The 23,620-nt window shown below is 42.8% G+C and overlaps 1 protein-coding gene across 2 annotated transcripts; it reads right to left on the minus strand.

Annotated features, from left to right (window-relative positions):
- On the minus strand, positions 1–22,254 carry lnp1 (leukemia NUP98 fusion partner 1). 2 transcript variants are annotated; one of them, XM_072915062.1, is made up of 4 exons: positions 21,463–22,252; positions 11,572–11,817; positions 7,030–7,128; positions 1–329 (listed from the first exon to the last, which is right to left on the minus strand). In XM_072915062.1, the coding sequence occupies exons 1-4, from the start codon at positions 21,646–21,648 to the stop codon at positions 153–155; spliced, it is 708 nt and encodes a 235-aa protein (XP_072771163.1). In that variant the 5' UTR covers positions 21,649–22,252; the 3' UTR covers positions 1–152. The 2 variants fall into 2 exon arrangements, with proteins under 2 accessions (XP_072771163.1, XP_061833522.1); XM_061977538.2 differs by lacking the exon at positions 7,030–7,128 and having other exon boundaries at positions 21,463–22,254.
- Between the last annotated feature and the right edge of the window lie 1,366 nt (positions 22,255–23,620).

The following is a 23,620-nucleotide window of genomic DNA, read 5'->3' on the forward strand; positions in this document are numbered from 1 at the left end:
TTTAAGAACACACATTATGAGCACTAAATCTTACACACATTGTTAAACAACACCGAATGAAAAAAAACAACAACAAAAAGTTAGCTAACAAAAGAGAGTGTAAATATTTCGCCCATAGGAGACATCAGCGTTATCTCCGCCCACAGGAGACATCAGCGGTGTCTCCGCAGGGACAGCTGACGGCGGAAAGTGTGCTGCCCCTCCATCGCCGTCACGGGCTCGTCCGCCGACCTCCGCCTGCCGCTCAGCAGTCGCCGCACCAGACAGGCCGCCGCCACCGCCGCCTCGCTGCCGCTTGGTGCTCGGCACTGCTCCGACCTTCGACCGACCTTGGGCAAAACAGATAAACAAGGTGAAATAGTTTTCATATTTACGTGCCTGGCTTCTTCTCACTGCAGGACTGGTCATGCATGTCGAGGCAGGACTGGCATGTTGTCACATGACAGAGACAACGGAACAAACAATGAGTACAACAGCATTCTTGCTGCAAACACCACGCAGTATTTCCAACACCAACAACAAAAGACAAGGTCACCGCGCAGAAGGACTCATTCTAAAGAAGTGACTTCATTATAAACAAAATCATAATAAGTAAATATTGTTAGCATTGGGTGTTGTTAGCATTGCGCGACGTTAGCATTGCATGTTCTTACTGTTGCATGTTGTTAGCATCGCGTGTTGTTAACATCGTGTGTTGTTAGCATCACGTGTTGTTAGCATTGTGCGACATTAGCATTGCGTGTTCATACCGTTGCATGTTGTTAGCATCGCGTGTTGTTAACATCGTGTGTTGTTAGCATCACGTGTTAGCATTGTGCGACATTAGCATTGCGTGTTCATACCGTTGCATGTTGTTAGCATCGTGTGTTGTTAGCATCGTGTGTTGTTAGCATTGTGTGTTGTTAGCATCACATGTTAGCATCGTGTGTTGTTAACATTGCGTGTTGTTAGCATTGTGTGTTGTTAGCATTGCATGTTCTTACCGTTGCATGTTATTAGCATCATGTGTTGTTAACATTGCGTGTTGTTAGCATCACGTGTTGTTAGCATTGTGTGTTGTAAGCATTGCGCGACGTTAGCATTGCGTGTTCTTTCCGTTGCGTGTTGTTAGCATTGCATGTTGTTAGCATCGTGTGTTGTTAACATTGCGTGTTGTTAGCATTGTGTGTTGTTAACATTGTGTGTTGTTAGCATCGTGTGTTGTTAACATTAACTGCTGTTAGCATCATGTGTTGCTAACATTCCGTGTTGTTAGTATTGTGTGTTGTTAGCATTGCACGACATTAGCATTGCGTGTTCTTACCGTTGCGTGTTATTAGCATTGTGTGTTGCTAGCATTGCATGTAGTTAGCATCGTGTGTTGTTAGCATCGTGTGTTGTTAGCATTGCATGTTGTTAGCATTGTGTGTTGTTAGCATTGCGCGACGTTAGCATTGTGTGTTGTTAACATTGCGTGTTGTTAGCATCGTGTGTTGTTAACATTGCATTTTTTAAGCATCGTGTGTTAACATTGCGTGTTGTTAGCATCACGTGTTGTTAGCATTGTGTTTTGATAGCATTGCGCAATGTTAGCATTGCCCGTTCTTACCGTTGCGTGTTGTTAGCATCGTATGTTGTTAGCATTGTGTGTTGTTCGCATTGCATTTTGTCAACATTGTGTGTTGTTAGCATCACGTGTTGTTAGCATCACTTTAGTTAGCATTGCGTGTTTTTAGCATTGCATGTTGTTGACAGAGTGTGTTGTTACCATCACGTTTTGTTTGTATCACGTTTTTTTAACATCATAATTTGTTAGCATCGCTTGTTTTTAGCATCATGTTTTGTTGCGTGTTGTTAGCATCACGTGTTGTTAGCATCGCATGTTGTTAACAATGTCTGTTGTTACCATCACGTTTTGTTTGTATCACGTTTTTTTAACATCATAATTTGTTAGCATTGCTTGTTTTTAGCATCATGTTTTGTTGCGTGTTGTTAGCATCACGTGTTGTTAGCATCGCATGTTGTTAACAATGTCTGTTGTTAACATTGCATGTTGTTAGCATCGCGTGTTGTTAGCATGGTGTGTTTGTAGCATTGCGTGGTTAGCATTGCGTGTTTTTAGCATAGTGTTTTGTTAGCATTGCGTGTTGTTAGCATTGTTCACCTTTTTTATGGGTCACCAAAACATTATGGTAGAAAACAAGATCAATAGTGGAACACATAATAAGTGCAAAAGTGCAAAAGTAAACATATGTGAAGTAGTGACCAAGTGACCAAGTGACCAAATGACCATGTGACCAAGTGACCAAGTGACCATGTGACCATGTGACCAAGTGACCATGTGACCAAGTGACCAAGTGACCATGTGACCAAGTGACCAAGTGACCACGTGACCACGTGACCACGTGACCAAGTGACCAAGTGACCATGTGACCATGTGACCAAGTCACCAAGTGACCATGTGACCATGTGACTAAGTGACCATGTGACCATGTGACCAAGTGACCAAGTGACCATGTGACCAAGTGACCATGTGACCAAGTGACCAAGTGACCATGTGACCAAGTGACCAAGTGACCATGTGACCAAGTGACCAAGTGACCAAGTGACCATGTGACCATGTGACCAAGTGACCATGTGACCATGTGACCATGTGACCAAGTGACCATGTGACCAAGTGACCAAGTGACCAAGTGACCAAGTGACCATGCGACCATGCGACGATGCGACGATGCGACCATGCGACCAAGCGACCAAGCGACCAAGCGACCAAGCGACCAAGCGACCAAGTGACCAAGTGACCATGTGACCATGTGACCATGTGACCAAGTGACCAAGTGACCATGTGACCATGTGACCAAGTGACCATGTGACCATGTGACCAAGTGACCAAGTGACCAAGTGACCAAGTGACCATGTGACCATGTGACCAAGTGACCATGTGACCATGTGACCAAGTGACCATGTGACCATGTGACCATGTGACCATGTGACCAAGTGACCAAGTGACCATGTGACCATGTGACCAAGTGACCAAGTGACCATGTGACCAAGTGACCAAGTGACCATGTGACCAAGTGACCAAGTGACCATGTGACCATATGACCATGTGACCAAGTGACCATGTGACCAAGTGACCAAGTGACCAAGTGACCATGTGACCATGTGACCATGTGACCAAGTGACCATGTGACCATGTGACCATGTGACCAAGTGACCATGTGACCAAGTGACCATGTGACCATGTGACCAAGTGACCAAGTGACCATGTGACCATGTGACCATGTGACCAAGTGACCATGTGACCATGTGACCAAGTGACCATGTGACCATGTGACCAAGTGACCATGTGACCATGTGACCATGTGACCAAGTGACCATGTGACCAAGTGACCAAGTGACCATGTGACCATGTGACCATGTGACCAAGTGACCATGTGACCATGTGACCATGTGACCAAGTGACCATGTGACCATGTGACCACGTGACCACGTGACCATGTGACCAAGTGACCATGTGACCATGTGACCATGTGACCAAGTGACCATGTGACCAAGTGACCATGTGACCATGTGACCATGTGACCAAGTGACCATGTGACCATGTGACCATGTGACCAAGTGACCAAGTGACCATGTGACCATGTGACCAAGTGACCAAGTGACCATGTGACCATGTGACCATGTGACCAAGTGACCAAGTGACCATGTGACCATGTGACCAAGTGACCATGTGACCATGTGACCAAGTGACCATGTGACCATGTGACCAAGTGACCAAGTGACCATGTGACCATGTGACCAAGTGACCAAGTGACCATGTGACCATGTGACCAAGTGACCAAGTGACCAAGTGACCATGTGACCATGTGACCAAGTGACCATGTGACATTGAGACCAAGTGACCACGTGACCAAGTGACCAAGTGACCATGTGACCATGTGACCATGTGACCAAGTGACCAAGTGACCATGTGACCATGTGACCATGTGACCAAGTGACCATGTGACCATGTGACCATGTGACCAAGTGACCATGTGACCATGTGACCAAGTGACCAAGTGACCATGTGACCATGTGACCATGTGACATTGAGACCAAGTGACCACGTGACCACGTGACCAAGTGACCAAGTGACCATGTGACCATGTGACCATGTGACCAAGTGACCAAGTGACCATGTGACCATGTGACCAAGTGACCAAGTGACTATGTGACCATGTGACCAAGTGACCATGTGACCATGTGACCATGTGACCAAGTGACCATGTGACCATGTGACCAAGTGACCATGTGACCAAGTGACCATGTGACCATGTGACCATGTGACCATGTGACCAAGTGACCATGTGACCATGTGACCAAGTGACCAAGTGACCATGTGACCAAGTGACCATGTGACCATGTGACCAAGTGACCATGTGACCAAGTGACCATGTGACCATGTGACCAAGTGACCATGTGACCAAGTGACCATGTGACCATGTGACCAAGTGACCATGTGACCATGTGACCAAGTGACCATGTGACCATGTGACCAAGTGACCAAGTGACCAAGTGACCAAGTGACCAAGTGACCAAGTGACCATGTGACCAAGTGACCAAGTGACCAAGTGACCATGTGACCAAGTGACCAAGTGACCAAGTGACCATGTGACCACGTGACCAAGTGACCATGTGACCATGTGACCATGTGACCAAGTGACCAAGTGACCATGTGACCATGTGACCATGTGACCAAGTGACCATGTGACCATGTGACCAAGTGACCAAGTGACCATGTGACCATGTGATCAAGTGACCAAGTGACCATGTGACCATGTGACCATGTGACCAAGTGACCAAGTGACCATGTGACCAAGTGACCATTTGACCATGTGACCATGTGACCAAATGACCAAGTGACCATGTGACCATGTGACCAAGTGACCAAGTGACCATGTGACCATGTGACCAAGTGACCATGTGACCATGTGACCAAGTGACCATGTGACCATGTGACCAAGTGACCACGTGACCACGTGACCAAGTGACCATGTGACCATGTGACCAAGTGACCATGTGACCATGTGACCATGTGACCAAGTGACCATGTGACCAAGTGACCAAGTGACCATGTGACCATGTGACCAAGTGACCAAGTGACCATGTGACCATGTGACCAAGTGACCAAGTGACCATGTGACCATGTGACCAAGTGACCAAGTGACCATGTGACCATGTGACCAAGTGACCATGTGACATTGAGACCAAGTGACCACGTGACCAAGTGACCAAGTGACCATGTGACCATGTGACCAAGTGACCAAGTGACCATGTGACCATGTGACCAAGTGACCATGTGACCATGTGACCATGTGACCAAGTGACCATGTGACCATGTGACCAAGTGACCAAGTGACCATGTGACCATGTGACCATGTGACATTGAGACCAAGTGACCACGTGACCACGTGACCAAGTGACCAAGTGACCATGTGACCATGTGACCATGTGACCAAGTGACCAAGTGACCATGTGACCATGTGACCAAGTGACCAAGTGACTATGTGACCATGTGACCAAGTGACCATGTGACCATGTGACCATGTGACCAAGTGACCATGTGACCATGTGACCAAGTGACCATGTGACCATGTGACCATGTGACCAAGTGACCAAGTGACCATGTGACCATGTGACCATGTGACCATGTGACCATGTGACCAAGTGACCAAGTGACCATGTGACCATGTGACCATGTGACCAAGTGACCATGTGACCAAGTGACCATGTGACCAAGTGACCAAGTGACCATGTGACCATGTGACCAAGTGACCATGTGACCAAGTGACCATGTGACCATGTGACCAAGTGACCATGTGACCATGTGACCATGTGACCATGTGACCAAGTGACCATGTGACCATGTGACCATGTGACCAAGTGACCAAGTGACCATGTGACCATGTGACCAAGTGACCATGTGACCATGTGACCATGTGACCAAGTGACCATGTGACCATGTGACCATGTGACCAAGTGACCATGTGACCATGTGACCATGTGACCAAGTGACCAAGTGACCATGTGACCATGTGACCAAGTGACCATGTGACCATGTGACCATGTGACCAAGTGACCAAGTGACCATGTGACCATGTGACCATGTGACCATGTGACCAAGTGACCATGTGACCATGTGACCATGTGACCAAGTGACCATGTGACCATGTGACCATGTGACCAAGTGACCATGTGACCATGTGACCATGTGACCAAGTGACCATGTGACCATGTGACCATGTGACCAAGTGACCAAGTGACCATGTGACCATGTGACCAAGTGACCAAGTGACCATGTGACCATGTGACCATGTGACCAAGTGACCATGTGACCATGTGACCATGTGACCAAGTGACCATGTGACCATGTGACCATGTGACCAAGTGACCATGTGACCAAGTGACCAAGTGACCATGTGACCATGTGACCAAGTGACCATGTGACCAAGTGACCAAGTGACCATGTGACCATGTGACCATGTGACCAAGTGACCATGTGACCATGTGACCATGTGACCATGTGACCAAGTGACCATGTGACCATGTGACCATGTGACCAAGTGACCATGTGACCATGTGACCAAGTGACCATGTGACCATGTGACCATGTGACCATGTGATCAAGTGACCATGTGACCATGTGACCATGTGACCAAGTGACCATGTGACCATGTGACCATGTGACCAAGTGACCATGTGACCATGTGACCATGTGACCAAGTGACCAAGTGACCATGTGACCATGTGACCATGTGACCAAGTGACCATGTGACCATGTGACCATGTGACCAAGTGACCAAGTGACCATGTGACCATGTGACCATGTGACCATGTGACCAAGTGACCATGTGACCATGTGACCATGTGACCATGTGACCAAGTGACCATGTGACCATGTGACCAAGTGACCAAGTGACCATGTGACCATGTGACCATGTGACCATGTGACCAAGTGACCAAGTGACCATGTGACCAAGTGACCATGTGACCAAGTGCTATCTTCACCTCCTCATGTAAGGTGTGCACACACGGCAGTCCTTCAAGCGCCATGCCGCCATCTTGGAAGACGTTGTCATGGCAGAGCGCACAGAACTTGTCAACATCCTTGTGGAAAACAACAACAAAACAAACGTACATTTTTTACATTTCTACATTTGCTCATCCAGATCTTACATTTGCATTCATGTTTGTTTTCTCTAATCCCAATGTCAGCATATTTGACTACAGCCGCCATTTTGGAAACATCAAAGGATTATTTTTGCTGTTTTTTGACCCACATTAAAGTTAAAGTTAAGTTAAGTTAAGTTAAAGTACCACTGACAATCACACACACACTAGGTGTGGTGAAATTATTCTCTGCATCTGACCCAGGCTCTTGTTTCACCCCTTGGGAGGTGAGGGGAGCAGTGAGCAGCAGCGGTGGCCGCGCCCGGGAATCATTTTTGGTGATTTAACCCCCAATTCCAACCCTTGATGCTGAGTGTCAAACATTGTACATATCTTTTAGCATGTTTACTTGTGTGCGATATCATGTGCGATACAAATGGTCCTGCAGTGTCTTTACTTGTGTGTAATATCATGTGCGATACAAATGGTCCTGCAGTGCGTTTACTTGTGTGGGATATCATGTGCGATACAAATGGTCCTGCAGTGTCTTTACTTGTGTGCGATATCATGTGCGATACAAATGGTCCTGCAGTGCGTTTACTTGTGTGCGATATCATGTGCGATACAAATGGTCCTGCAGTGTCTTTACTTGTGTGTAATATCATGTGCGATACAAATGGTCCTGCAGTGTGTTTACTTGTGTGGGATATCATGTGCAATACAAGTGGTCCTGCAGTGTCTTTACTTGTGTGCGATATCATGTGCGATACAAATGGTCCTGCAGTGCGTTTACTTGTGTGGGATATCATGTGCAATACAAGTGGTCCTGCAGTGTCTTTACTTGTGTGCGATATCATGTGCGATACAAATGGTCCTGCAGTGCGTTTACTTGTGTGGGATATCATGTGCGATACAAATGGTCCTGCAGTGTGTTTACTTGTGTGCAATATCATGTGCGATACAAATGGTCCTGCAGCGTGTTTACTTGTGTGCAATATCATGTGCGATATAAATGGTCCTGCAGTGTGTTTACTTGTGTGAAACATCATGTGCGATACAAGCGGTCCTGCAGTGTCTTTACTTGTGTGCGATATCATGTGCGATACAAATGTTCCTGCAGTGCGTTTACTTGTGTGGGATATCATGTGCAATACAAATGGTCCTGCAGTGTGTTTACTTGTGTGCGATATCATGTGCAATGCGATATCATGTGCGATACAAATGGTCCTGCAGTGTGTTTACTTGTGTGCAATATCATGTGCGATACAAATGGTCCTGCAGTGTTAACTTGTGTGTGATATCGTGTGCGATACAAGCAGTCCAATAGCGTGTTGACTTGTGTGTGATATCATGTGTGATACAAGCAGTCCTGCATAGTGTTTGCTTGTGTGTAATATCATGTGCGATGCAAGCTGTCCTGCAGTGTGCTTACTTGTTTGAGATATCATGTGCGATACAAGCAGTCCTGCATAGTGTTTACTTGTGTGTGATATCATGTGCAATACAAGCAGTCCTGCAGAGTGTTTACTTGTTTGAGATATCATGTGCGATACAAGCAGTCCTGCAGAGTGTTTATTTGTGTGAGATATTATGTGCGATACAAGCAGTCCTGCAGTGTGTTTACTTGTGTGTGATATTATGTGCGATACAAGCAGTCCTGCAGTGTGTTTACTTGTGTGTGATATCATGTGCGATACAAGCAGTCCTGCATAGTGTTTACTTGTGTGTGATATCATGTGCGATACAAGCAGCGCTGCAGCGTGTTTACTTGTGTGTGATATCATGTGCGATACAAGCCGTCCTGCAGAGTGTTTACTTGTGTGTGATATCATTTGCGACACAAGCAGTCCTGCAGCATGTTTACTTGTATGTGATATCATGTGCGATACAAACAGTCCTACATAGTGTTTAATTGTGTGTAATATCATGTGCGATACAAGTAGTCCTGCAGCGTGTTTCCTTGTGTGTGATATTATGTGCGATACAAGCAGTCCTACATAGTGTTTACTTGTGTGAGATATCATGTGTGATATAAGCAGTCCTGCAGTGTGTTTACTTGCGTGTGATGTCATGTGCGATACAAGCAGTCCTGCAGCATGTTTACTTGTGTGTGATATCATGTGTGATACAAGCAGTCCTGCAGCGTGTTTACTTGTGTGTGATATCATGTGCGATACAAGCAGTCCTGCAGCGTGTTTACTTGCTTGTGATGTCATGTGCGATACAAGCAGTCCTGCATAGTGTTTACTTGTGTGTGATATCATGTGCAATACAAGCAGTCCTGCAGAGTGTTTATTTGTGTGATATATCATGTGCGATACAAGTAGTCCTGCAGGGTGTTTACTTGTGTGTGATATGTGCGATACAAGCAGTCCTACATAGTGTTTACTTGTGTGAGATATCATGTGTGATACAAGCAGTCCTGCAGTGTGTTTACTTGTGTGTGATATCATGTGCGATACACGCAGTCCTGCATAGTGTTTACTTGTGTGATATCTTGTGCGATACAAGCAGTCCTGCAGCGTGTTTACTTGTGTGTTATATCATGTGCGATACAAGCAGTCCTGCAGCTTGTTTACTTGTGTATGATATCATGTGCAATTCAAGCAGTCCTGCAGAGTGTTTACTTGTGTGTGATATCATGTGTGATACAAGCAGTCCTGCAGCGTGTTTACTTGTGTGTGATATCATGTGCGATACAAGCTGTCCTGCAGCGTGTTTACTTGTGTGTGATATCATGTACGATACAAACAGTCCTGCAGCGTGTTTACTTGCGTGTGATATCATGTGCGATACAAGCAGCCCTGCATAGTGTTTACTTGTGTGAGATATCATGTGCGATACAAGCAGCCCTGCAACATGTTTACTTGTGTGAGATTTCATGTGCGATACAAGCAGCCCTGCAGCGTGTTTACTTGTGTGTGATATCATGTGTGATACAAGCAGTCCTGCAGCGTGTTTACTTGTGTGAGATATCATGTGCGATACAAACAGTCCTGCAGCGTGTTTACTTGTGTGTGATATCATGTGCGATACAAGCAGCCCTGCATAGTGTTTACTTGTGTGAGATATCATGTGCGATACAAGCAGCCCTGCAGCATGTTTACTTGTGTGAGATTTCATGTGCGATACAAGCAGCCCTGCAGCGTGTTTACTTGTGTGTGATATCATGTGTGATACAAGCAGTCCTGCAGCGTGTTTACTTGTGTGAGATATCATGTGCGATACAAGTAGCCCTGCAGCGTGTCTACTTGTGTGTGATATCATGTGTGATACAAGCAGTTCTGCAGCGTGTTTACTTGTGTGTGATATCATGTGCGATACAAGCTGTCCTGCAGTGTGTTTACTTGTGTGTGATATCATGTGCGATACAAGGAGTCCTGCAGCGTGTTTACTTGCGTGTGATCTCATGTGCGATACAAGCAGTCCTGCAGCATGTTTAGTTGTGTGAGATATCATGTGCGATACAAGCAGTCCTGCAGCGTGTTTACTTGTGTGTGATATCATGTGCGATACAAGCAGTCCTGCAGCATGTTTACTTATGTGTGATATCATGTGTGATACAAACAGTTCTACATAGTCTTTTATTGTGTGTAATATCATGTGCGATACAAGTAGTCCTGCAGCGTGTTTACTTGTGTGTGATATCATGTGCAATACAAGCAATCCTACATAGTGTTTACTTGTGTGTGATATCATGTGCGATACAAACAGTTTTACATAGTGTTTAATTGTGTGTAATATAATGTGCGATACAAGTAGTCCTGCAGCGTGTTTACGTGTGTGATGTCATGTGCAATATAAGCAGTCCTACATAGTGTTTACTTGTGTGTGATATCATGTGCGATACAAGCAGCCCTGCAGCATGTTTACTTGTGTGTGATATCATGTGCGATACAAGCAGTCCTGCAGCGTGTTTACTTGCGTGTGATGTCATGTGCGATACAAGCAGTCCTGCAGCATGTTTACTTGTGTGTGATATCATGTGCGATACAAGCAGTCCTGCAGCGTGTTTACTTGCGTGTGATGTCATGTGCGATACAAGCTGTCCTGCAGCATGTTTACTTGTGTTTGATATCATGTGCAATACAAGCAGCCCTGCAGCATGTTTACTTGTGTGTGATATCATGTGCGATACAAGCAGTCCTGCAGCGTGTTTACTTGCGTGTGATGTCATGTGCAATACAAGCAGTCCTGCAGTGTGTTTACTTGTGTGTGATATCATGTGTGATACAAGCAGTCCTGCAGCGTGTTTACTTGCGTGTGATATCATGTGTGATACAAGCAGTCCTGTATAGGGTTTACTTGTGTGTGATTAAAACTGACTTCAACACTTTTAATGTGTTAGCTTATGTTTGCACTTAAATGTCGTTTAATGCTGTTAGTACCTGGAAGCAGTGTGTAATTGTGCGACCACAGAGGTGATTGTGTGTCACTTACCACCACCATTGTGTGTTTGTCCTGCAGAGAGAGTCTCTTCTCCAGGGATTCGGTGAGTTCCGGAATGGTGCTGATGCGCTTCTCTGTCGTGGCAGACTTGTGGCGCCCGCTGTCGTCGGAGGAAGCCCTGCGAGCTCTCTGATGACCTCGCACCTCGCCCTTCTCCTCCCTCTTCTGCCCGTGGACGGGCGCCGGCGCCATGGCGTTGGCGTGCAGCCGCTTCAGCTTCATGGCGTCTAATTGGGACTGACAAATAAATTAAGCTTTTACACAACCTTACACAATTTTACACGTTACATAGAGCCACACAGCGTTACACAACATTACACAACGTTACATGTTTCCCAATGTTACATGTTACACAGCGTCACATAGTGTTACACAGTGTTAGACGACTTTTTACGTTACACAGCATTACACAGCATTACACAGCGTTACACGATTTTACACGTTACACAGCATTACACAGCGTTACACAATTTGACAGGTTACACAACATTGCACAGCTTTACACAGCGTTACACAGTTTAGCATGTTACACAGCGTTACACAGTGTTACACAATTTGACACGTTACACAGTGTCACACAGCGTTACGTGGCGTTACACAATGTTATACAGTGTTACACAGCGTTACACAATGTTACACAATGTTACATGTTACACAGCGTCACATAGTGTTACACAGTGTTACACGATTTTATACGTTACACAGCATTACACAGCATTACACAGCGTTACACAGCGTTACACAGTGTTACACAGTGTTACACGATTTTACACGTTACACAGCATTACACAGCGTTACACAATTTGACAGGTTACACAACATTACACAGCGTTACACAGTTTAGCATGTTACACAGCGTTACACAGTGTTACACAATTTGACACGTTACACAGTGTCACACAGCGTTACGTGGCGTTACACAATGTTATACAGTGTTACACAGCGTTACACAATGTTACACAATGTTACATGTTACACAGCGTCACACAGTGTTACACAGTGTTACACGATTTTACACGTTACACAGCATTACACAGCGTTACACAATTTGACAGGTTACACAACATTACACAGCGTTACACAGCGTTACACAGTTTAGCATGTTACACAGCGTTACACAGTGTTACACAATTTGACACGTTACACAGTGTCACACAGCGTTACGTGGCGTTACACAATGTTACACAGTGTTACACAGCGTTACACAATGTTACATGTTACACAGCATCACACAGAGTTACACAATTTGGCATGTTACACAGCGTTACACAGTCTTACACAATTTGACACGTCACACGGTGTCACACAGCGTTACGTGGCATTGTTACACAATGTTACACAGTGTTACACAGCGTTACACAATGTTACACAGTATCACAGAGTTACACAATTTGGCATGATACACAGCGTTGCACAGCGTTACACGTTACACAGTATCACACAGAGTTACACAATTTGGCATGTTGCACAGTGCTACAGTGTTACACAATTTGACACGTTACACAGTGTTACACAATTTGACACGTTACACAGTGTTACACAGCATTACGTGGCGTCACACAATGTTACACAGTGTTACACAGTGTTACACAGTGTTACACAGTGTTACACAATGTTACACAGTGTTACACGTTACACAGTATCATACAGAGTTACACAATTTGGCATGTTACATAGCGTTACACAGTGTTACACAATTGTACACGTTACGTAGTGTTACACAGTGTTACACAGTGTTACACAGTGTTATACAGTGTTACACAATTTGACATGTTAGAGCATTACAGAGCGTTACAGAGCGTAATGCAGCGTTACATAATTTGACATGTTGCACAGCGTTACAGTGTTACATAGTTTGACCTGTTACACAGTGTTACACAGCGTTACGTGGCGTCACACAATGTTACATAGTGTTACACAGTGGTACACAATGTTACACAGTGTTACACAATGTTACATAATGTTACACAGTATCATACAGTTACACAATTTGGCATGTTACATAGCGTTACATAGTGTTACACAATTTGACACGTTACACAGTGTTGCACAAATTGACACGTTACACAGCGTTACACAGTGTTACACAATGTTGCACAGTGTTACACAATTGGACATGTTACAGAGCATTACAGAGCATTACAGAGCGTTACGCAGCGTTACATAATTTGACATGTTGCGCAGTGTTACACAGTGTTACACAATGTTACACAATGTTACACAGTATCATACAGTAACACAATTTGGCATGTTACATAGCGTTACATAGTGTTACACAATTCGACACGTTACACAGTGTTGCACAATTTGACACGTTACACAGCGTTACACAGCGTTGCACAGTGTTACACAATGTTACACAGTGTTACACAATTGGACATGTTACAGAGCATTACAGAGCGTTACGCAGCGTTACATAATTTGACATGTTGCGCAGTGTTACACAGTGCTACACAGTGTTACACGACGTTACACTATTTTACACAACATTACACAAATGTTACCCAACGTTACACAACGTTGCACAACGTTGCACAACTTCCAAAAACGGTTGGTAGGGTTTCCATTCACCGTCTCATTGATCTTATCGTACAGTCAAACTTTACGTGCAACAAACTTGTCCCCTTTTCTACATATCATTGTTAGGGGACCAAGGAAACATGGAAGGAAGGAAGGAAGGAGGGAGGGGAAGGAATATAGGAAGGAAAGAAGGGTGTGAAGGAAGGAATGAGTTAAGGGTTGAAGGAAGGAAAGAAGGAGGGAAGGAGGTAAGGATTGAAGGAATGATTATAGGACGAAAGGAAGGAAGGAAGGATTATAGGAAGGAAGGAAGGAAGGAATGAACAAAGGAAGGAAGGAAGGAATGAGTTAAGGGTTGAAGGAAGGAAGGAAGGATTATAGGAAGGAAGGAAGAAAGGAATGAACAAATGAAGGAAGGAATGTGTTAAGGGTTGAAGGAAGGAAGGAAGGAAGGAAGGAAGGAACGAAGGAAGGAAGGAAGGAAGGAAAAAAGGAAGGAAGGAAGGAACAAAGGGGGGAATGAGTTAAGAATTGAAGGAAGGAATGTGTTAAGGGTTGAAGGAAGGAAGGAAGGAAGGAAAAAAGGAAGGAAGGAATGAACAAAGGGGGGAATGAGTTAAGAATTGAAGGAAGGAAATATTATAGGAAAGAAGGAATATAGGAATGAAGGAAGGAAGGAAGGAAGGAAGGAAGGAAGGAACGAACGAACGAACGAACGAACGAACGAACGAACGAACGAACGAAGGAAGGAAGGAAGGAATTAGTTAAGGCTTGAAGGAAGACAGGAACATAGGAAGAAAGGAATGAAGGTGCAGAGGAAGGAAGAAAGATTATAGAAAGGAAGGAACATAGGAAAGAAAAAAGGAAGGCAGGAACAAATGAAAAAAGGAAGGAAAGAAGGAGGAAAGGAAGCATGGAAAGAGAAAAGAAAGGAACTAATGAGTGAAAATTTAAAGAAGGAAGGAAGGAATGAAGGAAGAACGGAAGGAAGAAAGGAAGGAATGAGTGAATGCAGGAAGTAAGGAAGGAAGAAAGAAAAAAGGAAAAAAAGAAGAAAGGAAGGAATAAACGAAGGAAGGAAGGAAGGAATAAACGAAGGAAGAAAGAAAGAAAGAAAGAAAGAAAGAAAGAAATTAAGGAATGAGTGAAGGAAGGAAGGAAGAAATGAAGGAAGGAAGAAAGGAAGAATGGAGGAAAGGAAGGATGAAATTAAGGAATGAGTGAAGGAAGGAAGGAAGGAAGGAAGGAAGGAAGGTAGAATGTACATGTGTGTTCCATTACTTGCATCTATTATGTACAAACCCCGTTTCCATATGAGTTGGGAAATTGTGTTAGATGTAAATATAAACGGAATACAATGATTTGCAAATCCTTTCCATATTCAGTTGAATATGCTACAAAGACAACATATTTGATGTTCAAACTCATAAACTTTATTTTTTTTTTGCAAATAATAATTAACGTAGAATTTCATGGCTGCAACACGTGCCAAAGTAGTTGGGAAAGGGCATGTTCACCACTGTGTTACATGGCCTTTCCTTTTAACAACACTCAGCAAACGTTTGGGAACTGAGGAGACACATTTTTGAAGCTTCTCAGGTGGAATTCTTTCCCATTCTTGCTTGATGTACAGCTTAAGTTGTTCAACAGTCCGGGGGTCTCCGTTGTGCTATTTTAGGCTTCATAATGCGCCACACATTTTCAATGGGAGACAGGTCTGGACTACAGGCAGGCCAGTCTAGTACCCGCACTCTTTTACTATGAAGCCACGTTGATGTAACTCGTGGCTTGGCATTGTCTTGCTGAAATAAGCAGGGGCGTCCATGAGAAAGACGTTGCTTGGATGGCAACATATGTTGCTCCAAAACCTGTATGTACCTTTCAGCATTAATGGCACCTTCACAGATGTGTAAGTTACCCATGTCTTGTGCACTAATACACCCCCATACCATCACACATGCTGCCTTTTACACTTTGCGCCTATAACAATCCGAATGCTTCTTTTCCTCTTTGGTCCGGAGGACACGACGTCCACAGTTTCCAAAAACAATTTGAAATGTGGACTCGTCAGACCACAGAACACTTTTCCACTTTGTATTAGTCCATCTTAGATGAGTTCAGGCCCAGCGAAGCCGACGGCGTTTCTGGGTGTTGTTGATAAACGGTTTTCGCCTTGCATAGGAGAGTTTTAACTTGCACTAACAGATGAAGTGACCAACTGTCGTTACTGACAGTGGGTTTCTGAAGTGTTCCTGAGCCCATGTGGTGATATCCTTTACACACTGATGTCGCTTGTTGATGCAGTACAGCCTGAGGGATCGAAGGTCACGGGCTTAGCTGCTTACGTGCAGTGATTTCTCCAGATTCTCTGAACCCTTTGATGATATTACGGACCATAGATGGTGAAATCCCTAAATTCCTTGCAATAGCTGGTTGGGAAAGGTTTTTCTTAAACTGTTCAACAATTTGCTCACGCATTTGTTGACAAAGTGGTGACCCTCGCCCCATCCTTGTTTGTGAATGACTGAGCATTTCATGGAATCTACTTTTATACCCAATCATGGCACTCACCTGTTCCCAATTTGCCTGTTCACCTGTGGGATGTTCCAAATAAGTGTTTGATGAGCATTCCTCAACTTTATCAGTATTTATTGCCACCTTTCCCAACTTCTTTGTCACGTGTTGCTGGCATCAAATTCTAAAGTTAATGATTATTTGCAAAAAAAAAATTGTTTATCAGTTTGAACATCAAATATGTTGTCTTTGTCGCATATTCAACTGAATATGGGTTGAAAATGATTTGCAAATCATTGTATTCCGTTTATATTTACATCTAACACAATTTCCCAACTCATATGGAAACGGGGTTTGTAAATGTTTTTAATGATATTGGGCCTTCTTATCTTTCATATTTGCTTTTATCCTTCAAACCTTCCCGGACACTAAGATCCTCCGGCACTCGTCTCCTAATTATTCCATAAGTCAGGACACAAAATCACGGGATGGCCTCTTTCCACTATTATGGATAATATCCGTCTATGGAACTGATTGATTGATTGATTGATTACAGAAATATAAAATGTGGTGTAATTGTTATTTTATATTCAACATTAAAGTGTTATCGTGTGATTGCAGGAGATTAAATAAGTCACTTTCCTGTGGAATAAACAGAGTTAAAATTGGTAAGAAATTCAGCGGGCGCACATTACACCAGTTTTAAAATCTCTACATTGGCTCCCTGTGTGTTCCAGTATCGATCTCGAGGTTATTCTGACGGTTTATAATGTTTTTTTATGCTTTTAACCTACAATCATCCATGGACCCTGAGATCCTCCGGCACTCGTCTCCTAATTATTCCAAAAGTCAGGACACAAAGTCATGGGATGGCATCTTTCCACTATTATGGCCCCCATCTATGAAAATGGAATATGATGTAATTGTCATTGTATAATAAACATTGAAGTGTTATTGTGTGATTGCATGAAATTAAATAAGTCACTTTTCTGTGGAATAAACAGAATTACAATTTTAAAGAAATTCAGCGGAATGTATCCTGACAAAGACCAGAAGGCGGTCGCACATTACACCAGTTTTAAAATCTCTGCATTGGCTCCTTGTGTGTTCCAATATCAATCTTAAGGTTATTTTGACGGTTTATAAAGTTTTTTTTTTTTATAGTATTGGGCCGTTTTATCTTTCAGATTTGCTTTTAACCTACGAACATTCGCGGATCCTAAGATCTCCCGGAACTCGTCTCCTAATTATCCCAAAAATCAGGACACAAAGTCACGGGATGGCATCTTTCCGCTATTATGGCCCTGTCTATAAAAATGGAATATAGAATATGATGTAATTATCATTGTATAATAAACATTGAAGTGTTATTTTGTGATTGCATGAAATTAAATAAGTCACTTTCCTGTGGAATAAACAGGATTAAAATTGAAAAGAAATTCAGCGGAACGTATCCTGACGAAGACCAGAAGGCGGTCGCACATTACACCAGTTTTAAAATCTCTGCAATGCAGAGTTTGGATCTTTTATGAATTTATTATGGGTGTACTGAAAATGTGAGCAAATGTGCTGGGTCAAAAGTATACATACAGCAATGTTAATATTTGCTTACATGTCCCTTGGCAAGTTTCACTGCAATAAGGCGCTTTTGGTAGCCATCCTCAAGCTTCTGCTCGAATTTTTGGCCAGTCCTCTTGACAAAATTGGTGCAATTCAGCAAAATGTGTTGGTTTTCTGACATGGACTTGTTTCTTCAGCATTGTCCACACTTTTAAGTCAGGACACATGATGACAACTGCACCCAAGACCCAACCTCCAGGCTGATGATTTTAGGTTGTCCTGAAGAATTTGGAGGGAATCCTCCTTTTTAATTGTCCCATTTACTCTCTGTAAAGCACCAGTTCCATTGGCAGCTAAACAGGCCCAGAGCATAATACTACCACCACCATGCTTGACGGTAGGAATGGTGTTCCTGGGATTAAAAGGCCTCACCTTTTCTCCTCCAAACATATTGCTGGGTATTGTGGCCAAACAGCTACATTTTCGTTTCATTTTAAGTGTATGCAAACTTTTGACCACGACTGTATATACATACATATATACATATATATGTATAGTAACTGAATGTAAAGTAACTATACACAAAACTAAAAAATCAGTGTAAAAATATTCAGTGTTTAAAAAAATCAGTGTAGAAATATTCAGTATTTAAAATTTCAGTGTATAAAAATTCAGTTTAGAAAAAATTAAGTGTTTAAAAAAATATGTGTAAAAATATTCAGTGCTTAAAAATTCAGTGTATAAAAATTCAGCGTTTAAAACATCAGTGTAAAAAATGTAGTGTATAAAAATTCTGTGTAAAAAATATTCAGTGTTTAAACATTCAGTTTATAAAAAAAAAACAATGTTTAATAAATTAAAGCTGCAAGCAGCGATGAACGGGACCGACTTTGACAGCACATAAAATCCAAACCGGAGCAGTAATTAAAACTCTTTGGTCAACTTTTAATCAGAAGGGTTCAATCTCTCTCCTGTTCTAGTTTGAAGCCGACACGACAAACGCGCTCAGAGGAGATAATGTTTGAAAAAAGGTGACCGGTTTTTACAAAACTTTTGTTTTGAAGGGGGAATTGCAAACATCCTGTTGATTTTTGCTGGGGGTTGTCAATAAATGAAATGTAGGTCTAAGTAAGACCTACATAGAGGGTTTTGTTTCATGTCTCTAAGACATTCTTCCTGGAAGTTACAGGCAGTTTTGTCTGAGTTTTCTTCCTAGGAGCAGTTGTGTCTGTTTTCTTCCTAGGGGGCGCTAGAGAACAATTTTGAGTTTTGGGGTTGGTTTTTTTTATTAGATCGCAATTTTTGGGGTTGGGTTTTTTTATTAGATCGCAATTTTTGCCAAACCTGATGTGTGTGTCCAGTTTGGTGAGTTTTGAAGCATGTTAAGGGGGTCAAATTACAACTCAAAGAGGCAAAAGTGACTGTTTTTAGTAAACTTTTGTTTTGAAGGGGAAATTGCCAACTTTCTGTTGATTTTTGCTGAAAGATGTCAATGTATGAAAACTAGGTCTAAGTCTGACCTACATATAGGTTTTCATGTCTCTACGACATTCCTACCGGAAGTTACAAGCAGTTTTGTCTGTGTTTTTTCCTAGGGGGCGCTAGAGCGCAATTTTGAGTTTTGGGGTTTGGTTTTTTGAATAGATCACAATTTTCGCCAGTCCTGATGTGTGTGTCAAATATGGTGAGTTTTGAAGCATGTTAAGGGGGGTCAAATTACAGCTCAAAGAGGCGGCGGAATAATAATAATAATAAAACGCACAAAATACAATAGGGTCCTCTGTCCCAAAGGGACACTCGGTCCCTAAAAATGAGTGTAAAAATATTCAGTGTTTAAAAAAAATCAGTGTAAAAATATTCAGTATTTAAAATTTCAGTGTATAAAAATTCCGTGTTTAAAACGTCAGTGTAAAAAAATCAGTGTATAAAAATTCATTGTAAAAAATGTCAATGTTAAAAAAAATCTGTGTAAAAATATTCAGTTTTTAAACATTCAGTGTATAAAAAAACAATGTTTAATAAATTTAAGCTGCAAGCAGCGATGAACGGGACCGACTTTGACAGCACATAAAATCCAAACCGGAGCAGTAATTAAAACTCTTTGGTCAACTTTTAACCAGAAGGGTTCAATCTCTCTCCTGTGCTAGTTTGAAGCCGAAACGACAAACGCGCTCAGAGGAGATAATGTTTGAAAAAAGGTGACCGGTTTTTACAAAACCTTTGTTTTGAAGGGGGAATTGCAAACATCCTATTGATTTTTGCTAGGGGTTGTCAGTATATTAAATGTAGGTCTAAGTGAGACCTACATAGAGGTTTTTGTTTCATGTCCTACTGGAAGTTACAGGCAGATTTGTCTGAGTTTTCTTCCTAGGAGCAGTTGTGTCTGTTTTCTTCCTAGGGGGTGCTAGAGAACAATTTTGAGTTTTGGGGTTGGTTTTTTTTACTAGATCGCTATTTTTGGGTTTTTTTTTTTTTTTATTAGATCGCAATTTTTGCCAAACCTGATGTGTGTGTCCAGTTTGGTGAGTTTTGAAGCATGTTAAGGGGGTCAAATTACAGCTCAAAGAGGCAAAAGTGACTGTTTTTAGTAAACTTTTGTTTTGAAGGGGAAATAGCCAACTTTCTGTTGATTTTTGCTGAAAAATGTCAATGTATGAAATCTAGGTCTAAGTCAGACCTACATAGAGGTTTTCATGTCTTTACGACGTTCCTACCGGAAGTTACAAGCAGTTTTGTCTATGTTTTTTCCTAGGGGGCGCTAGAGCGCAATTTTGAGTTTTGGGGTTTGGTTTTTTGAATAGATTGCAATTTTTGCCAGTCCTGATGGTGAGTTTTGAAGCATGTTAAGGGGGTCAAATTACAGCTCAAAGAGGCGGCGGAATAATAATAATAATAAAACGCACAAAATACAATAGGGTCCTCTGTCCCAAAGGGAAAAATGAGTGTAAAAATATTCAGTATTTAAAATTTCAGTGTATAAAAATTCAGTGTTTAAAACGTCTGTGTAAAAAAAATCAGTGTATAAAAATTCAGTGTAAAAAATGTCAATGTTTAAAAAAATCTGTGTAAAAATATTCAGTTTAAAAATTCAGCTTTTGGGACTCGACCTAATTCTTTTAGCCCAATGTGGCCCCCAAGTCAAGAAGTTTGGACACCCCTGATTTACACAATGTAAGCAGTTAAAAAGCCAATGAAATTATTATTGTGAATATTAATTATTTACATCCCTCTTGATGAATATGGAGTTTAGTCCTGTAAGACTTTTATAAACAAAGGTGAAGTTTTTACCACGGTGGGAAGCGATGCCCTTCGGTCCACTTTGGTCCTTGCCGGTCTTCGAAAGCTGTGTTTCCTGTCCCGGGGCCGTCCGCCCTCGGCGCCGTGCCCCCAGTAGCTGCTCATCCACTTGGTGAAGTTGCCGTCGTCGTCCTCGTCGTTGTCCGTGATGATGGCGGGCAGCAGACGCAGCGCCATGGCGGCTCACACAGGCTGCTGACTCGGGGACGATACCGGCCGCGATCCTGATATCTCGCTCTTTGGTTGGCGAGGAATGAAGGTCGCTGGTGTTGGATGCGAGGAATGAAGAGCATGTCAGGGTTTTGGCACCGAGCCTCTTTTGTCTTTCCAGCGAGGCAGCGGCCTGAGGCAAAGTCCACTCGCCATACTTTCCATGCGCATGACCTATAATCATCAATAATTATGGAGCGCAGTTTGACACCGCGTGTGTCCCACTGGCCTCCAGCTCGTGTCACACAACTCATCTCACATCGCACACCAGGACGACTACACAACTCATCTCTCGTCGCACACCAGGACGAGCACACAACTCATCTCAGAAGGCGGGCTCACATTACACCAGTTTTAAAATCTGGGCATTGGCTCCCTGTATGTTCCAGGATCAATTTTAAGCTTCTTCTTGTGGTTTATAAATGTTTTTTATGGTATCGGCCCTTCTTATCGTTCAGATTTGCTTACACTAATTGTCAGGTTCAAACACTGATGATATCTGTTAAAACAGGACAAGAAGCAAAGAATCAAACAGAGACATAATTCAATTTGGCTCAGTGAGGAGAAACGTGTACATCTGTACCCTTGTACAGTGTCATCAGGCTCCGCCAAAAGATTGCACGCCTCCTTCTTTTATTTGGACCTTCCCTGGCTTACCACATGGCAACAGCTGCTTCCAAAGGGACGGGGGTCGTAAACAGCCGTCGCCTATGATTACAAAACAGTTCAAAAGAAAAGGTCGGTTCAAATAAAAAATGTTAGGCTTCTTCTTGTGGTTTATAAATGTTTTTTATGGTATCGGCCCTTCTCATCGTTCAGATTTGCTTACACTAATTGTCAGGTTCAAACACAGATGATATCTATTAAAACAGGACAAGAAGCAAAGAATCAAACAGAGACATAATTCAATTTGGCTCAGTGAGGAGAAACGTGAACATCTGTACCCTTGTACAGTGTCATCAGGCCCCGCCAAAAGGTTGCACGCCTCCTTCTTTTATTTGGACCTTCCCTGGCTTACCACATGGCAACAGCTGCTTCCAAAGGGACGGGGGTCGTAAACAGCCGTCGCCTATGATTACAAAACAGTTCAAAAGAAAAGTTCGGTTCAAATAAAAAATGTTAGGCTTCTTCTTGTGGTTTATAAATGTTTTTTATGGTATCGGCCCTTCTTATCGTTCAGATTTGCTTACACTAATTGTCAGGTTCAAACACTGATGATATCTATTAAAACAGGACAAGAAGCAAAAAATCAAACAGAGACATAATTCAATTTGGCTCAGTGAGGAGAAACGTGTACATCTGTACCCTTGTACAGTGTCATCAGGCTCCGCCAAAAGGTTGCACGCCTCCTTCTTTTATTTGGACCTTCCCTGGCTTACCACATGGCAACAGCTGCTTCCAAAGGGACGGGGGTCGTAAACAGCCGTCGCCTATGATTACAAAACAGTTCAAAAGAAAAGGTCGGTTCAAATAAAAAATGTTAGGCTTCTTCTTGTGGTTTATAAATGTTTTTTATGGTATCGGCCCTTCTTATCGTTCAGATTTGCTTACACTAATTGTCAGGTTCAAACACTGATGATATCTATTAAAACAGGACAAGAAGCAAAGAATCAAACAGAGACATAATTCAATTTGGCTCAGTGAGGAGAAACGTGTACATCTGTACCCTTGTACAGTGTCATCAGGCTCCGCCAAAAGATTGCACGCCCCCTTCTTTTATTTGGACCTTCCCTGGCTTACCACATGGCAACAGCTGCTTCCAAAGGGACGGGGGTCGTAAACAGCCGTCGCCTATGATTACAAAACAGTTCAAAAGAAAAGGTTGGTTCAAATAAAAAATGTTAGGCTTCTTCTTGTGGTTTATAAATGTTTTTTATGGTGTCGGCCCTTCTCATCGTTCAGATTTGCTTACACTAATTGTCAGGTTCAAACACTGATG

Source organism: Nerophis lumbriciformis, linkage group LG18 (genome assembly GCF_033978685.3).
Source record: "Nerophis lumbriciformis linkage group LG18, RoL_Nlum_v2.1, whole genome shotgun sequence".
NCBI classification, from domain to species: Eukaryota; Metazoa; Chordata; class Actinopteri; order Syngnathiformes; family Syngnathidae; genus Nerophis; species Nerophis lumbriciformis.

Excerpts from the sequence above, each read along its gene's own strand:
- lnp1 (XM_072915062.1), bottom strand. The coding sequence starts at position 21,648 with ATGGCGCTGCGTCTGCTGCCCGCCATCATCACGGACAACGACGAGGAC. Across the intron at positions 11,818-21,462 it reads GGGCATCGCTTCCCACCGTG|TCCCAATTAGACGCCATGAA; the intron begins GTAAAAACTTCA and ends TTTATTTGTCAG. Across the intron at positions 330-7,029 it reads TGCACACCTTACATGAGGAG|GTCGGTCGAAGGTCGGAGCA; the intron begins GTGAAGATAGCA and ends GTTTTGCCCAAG.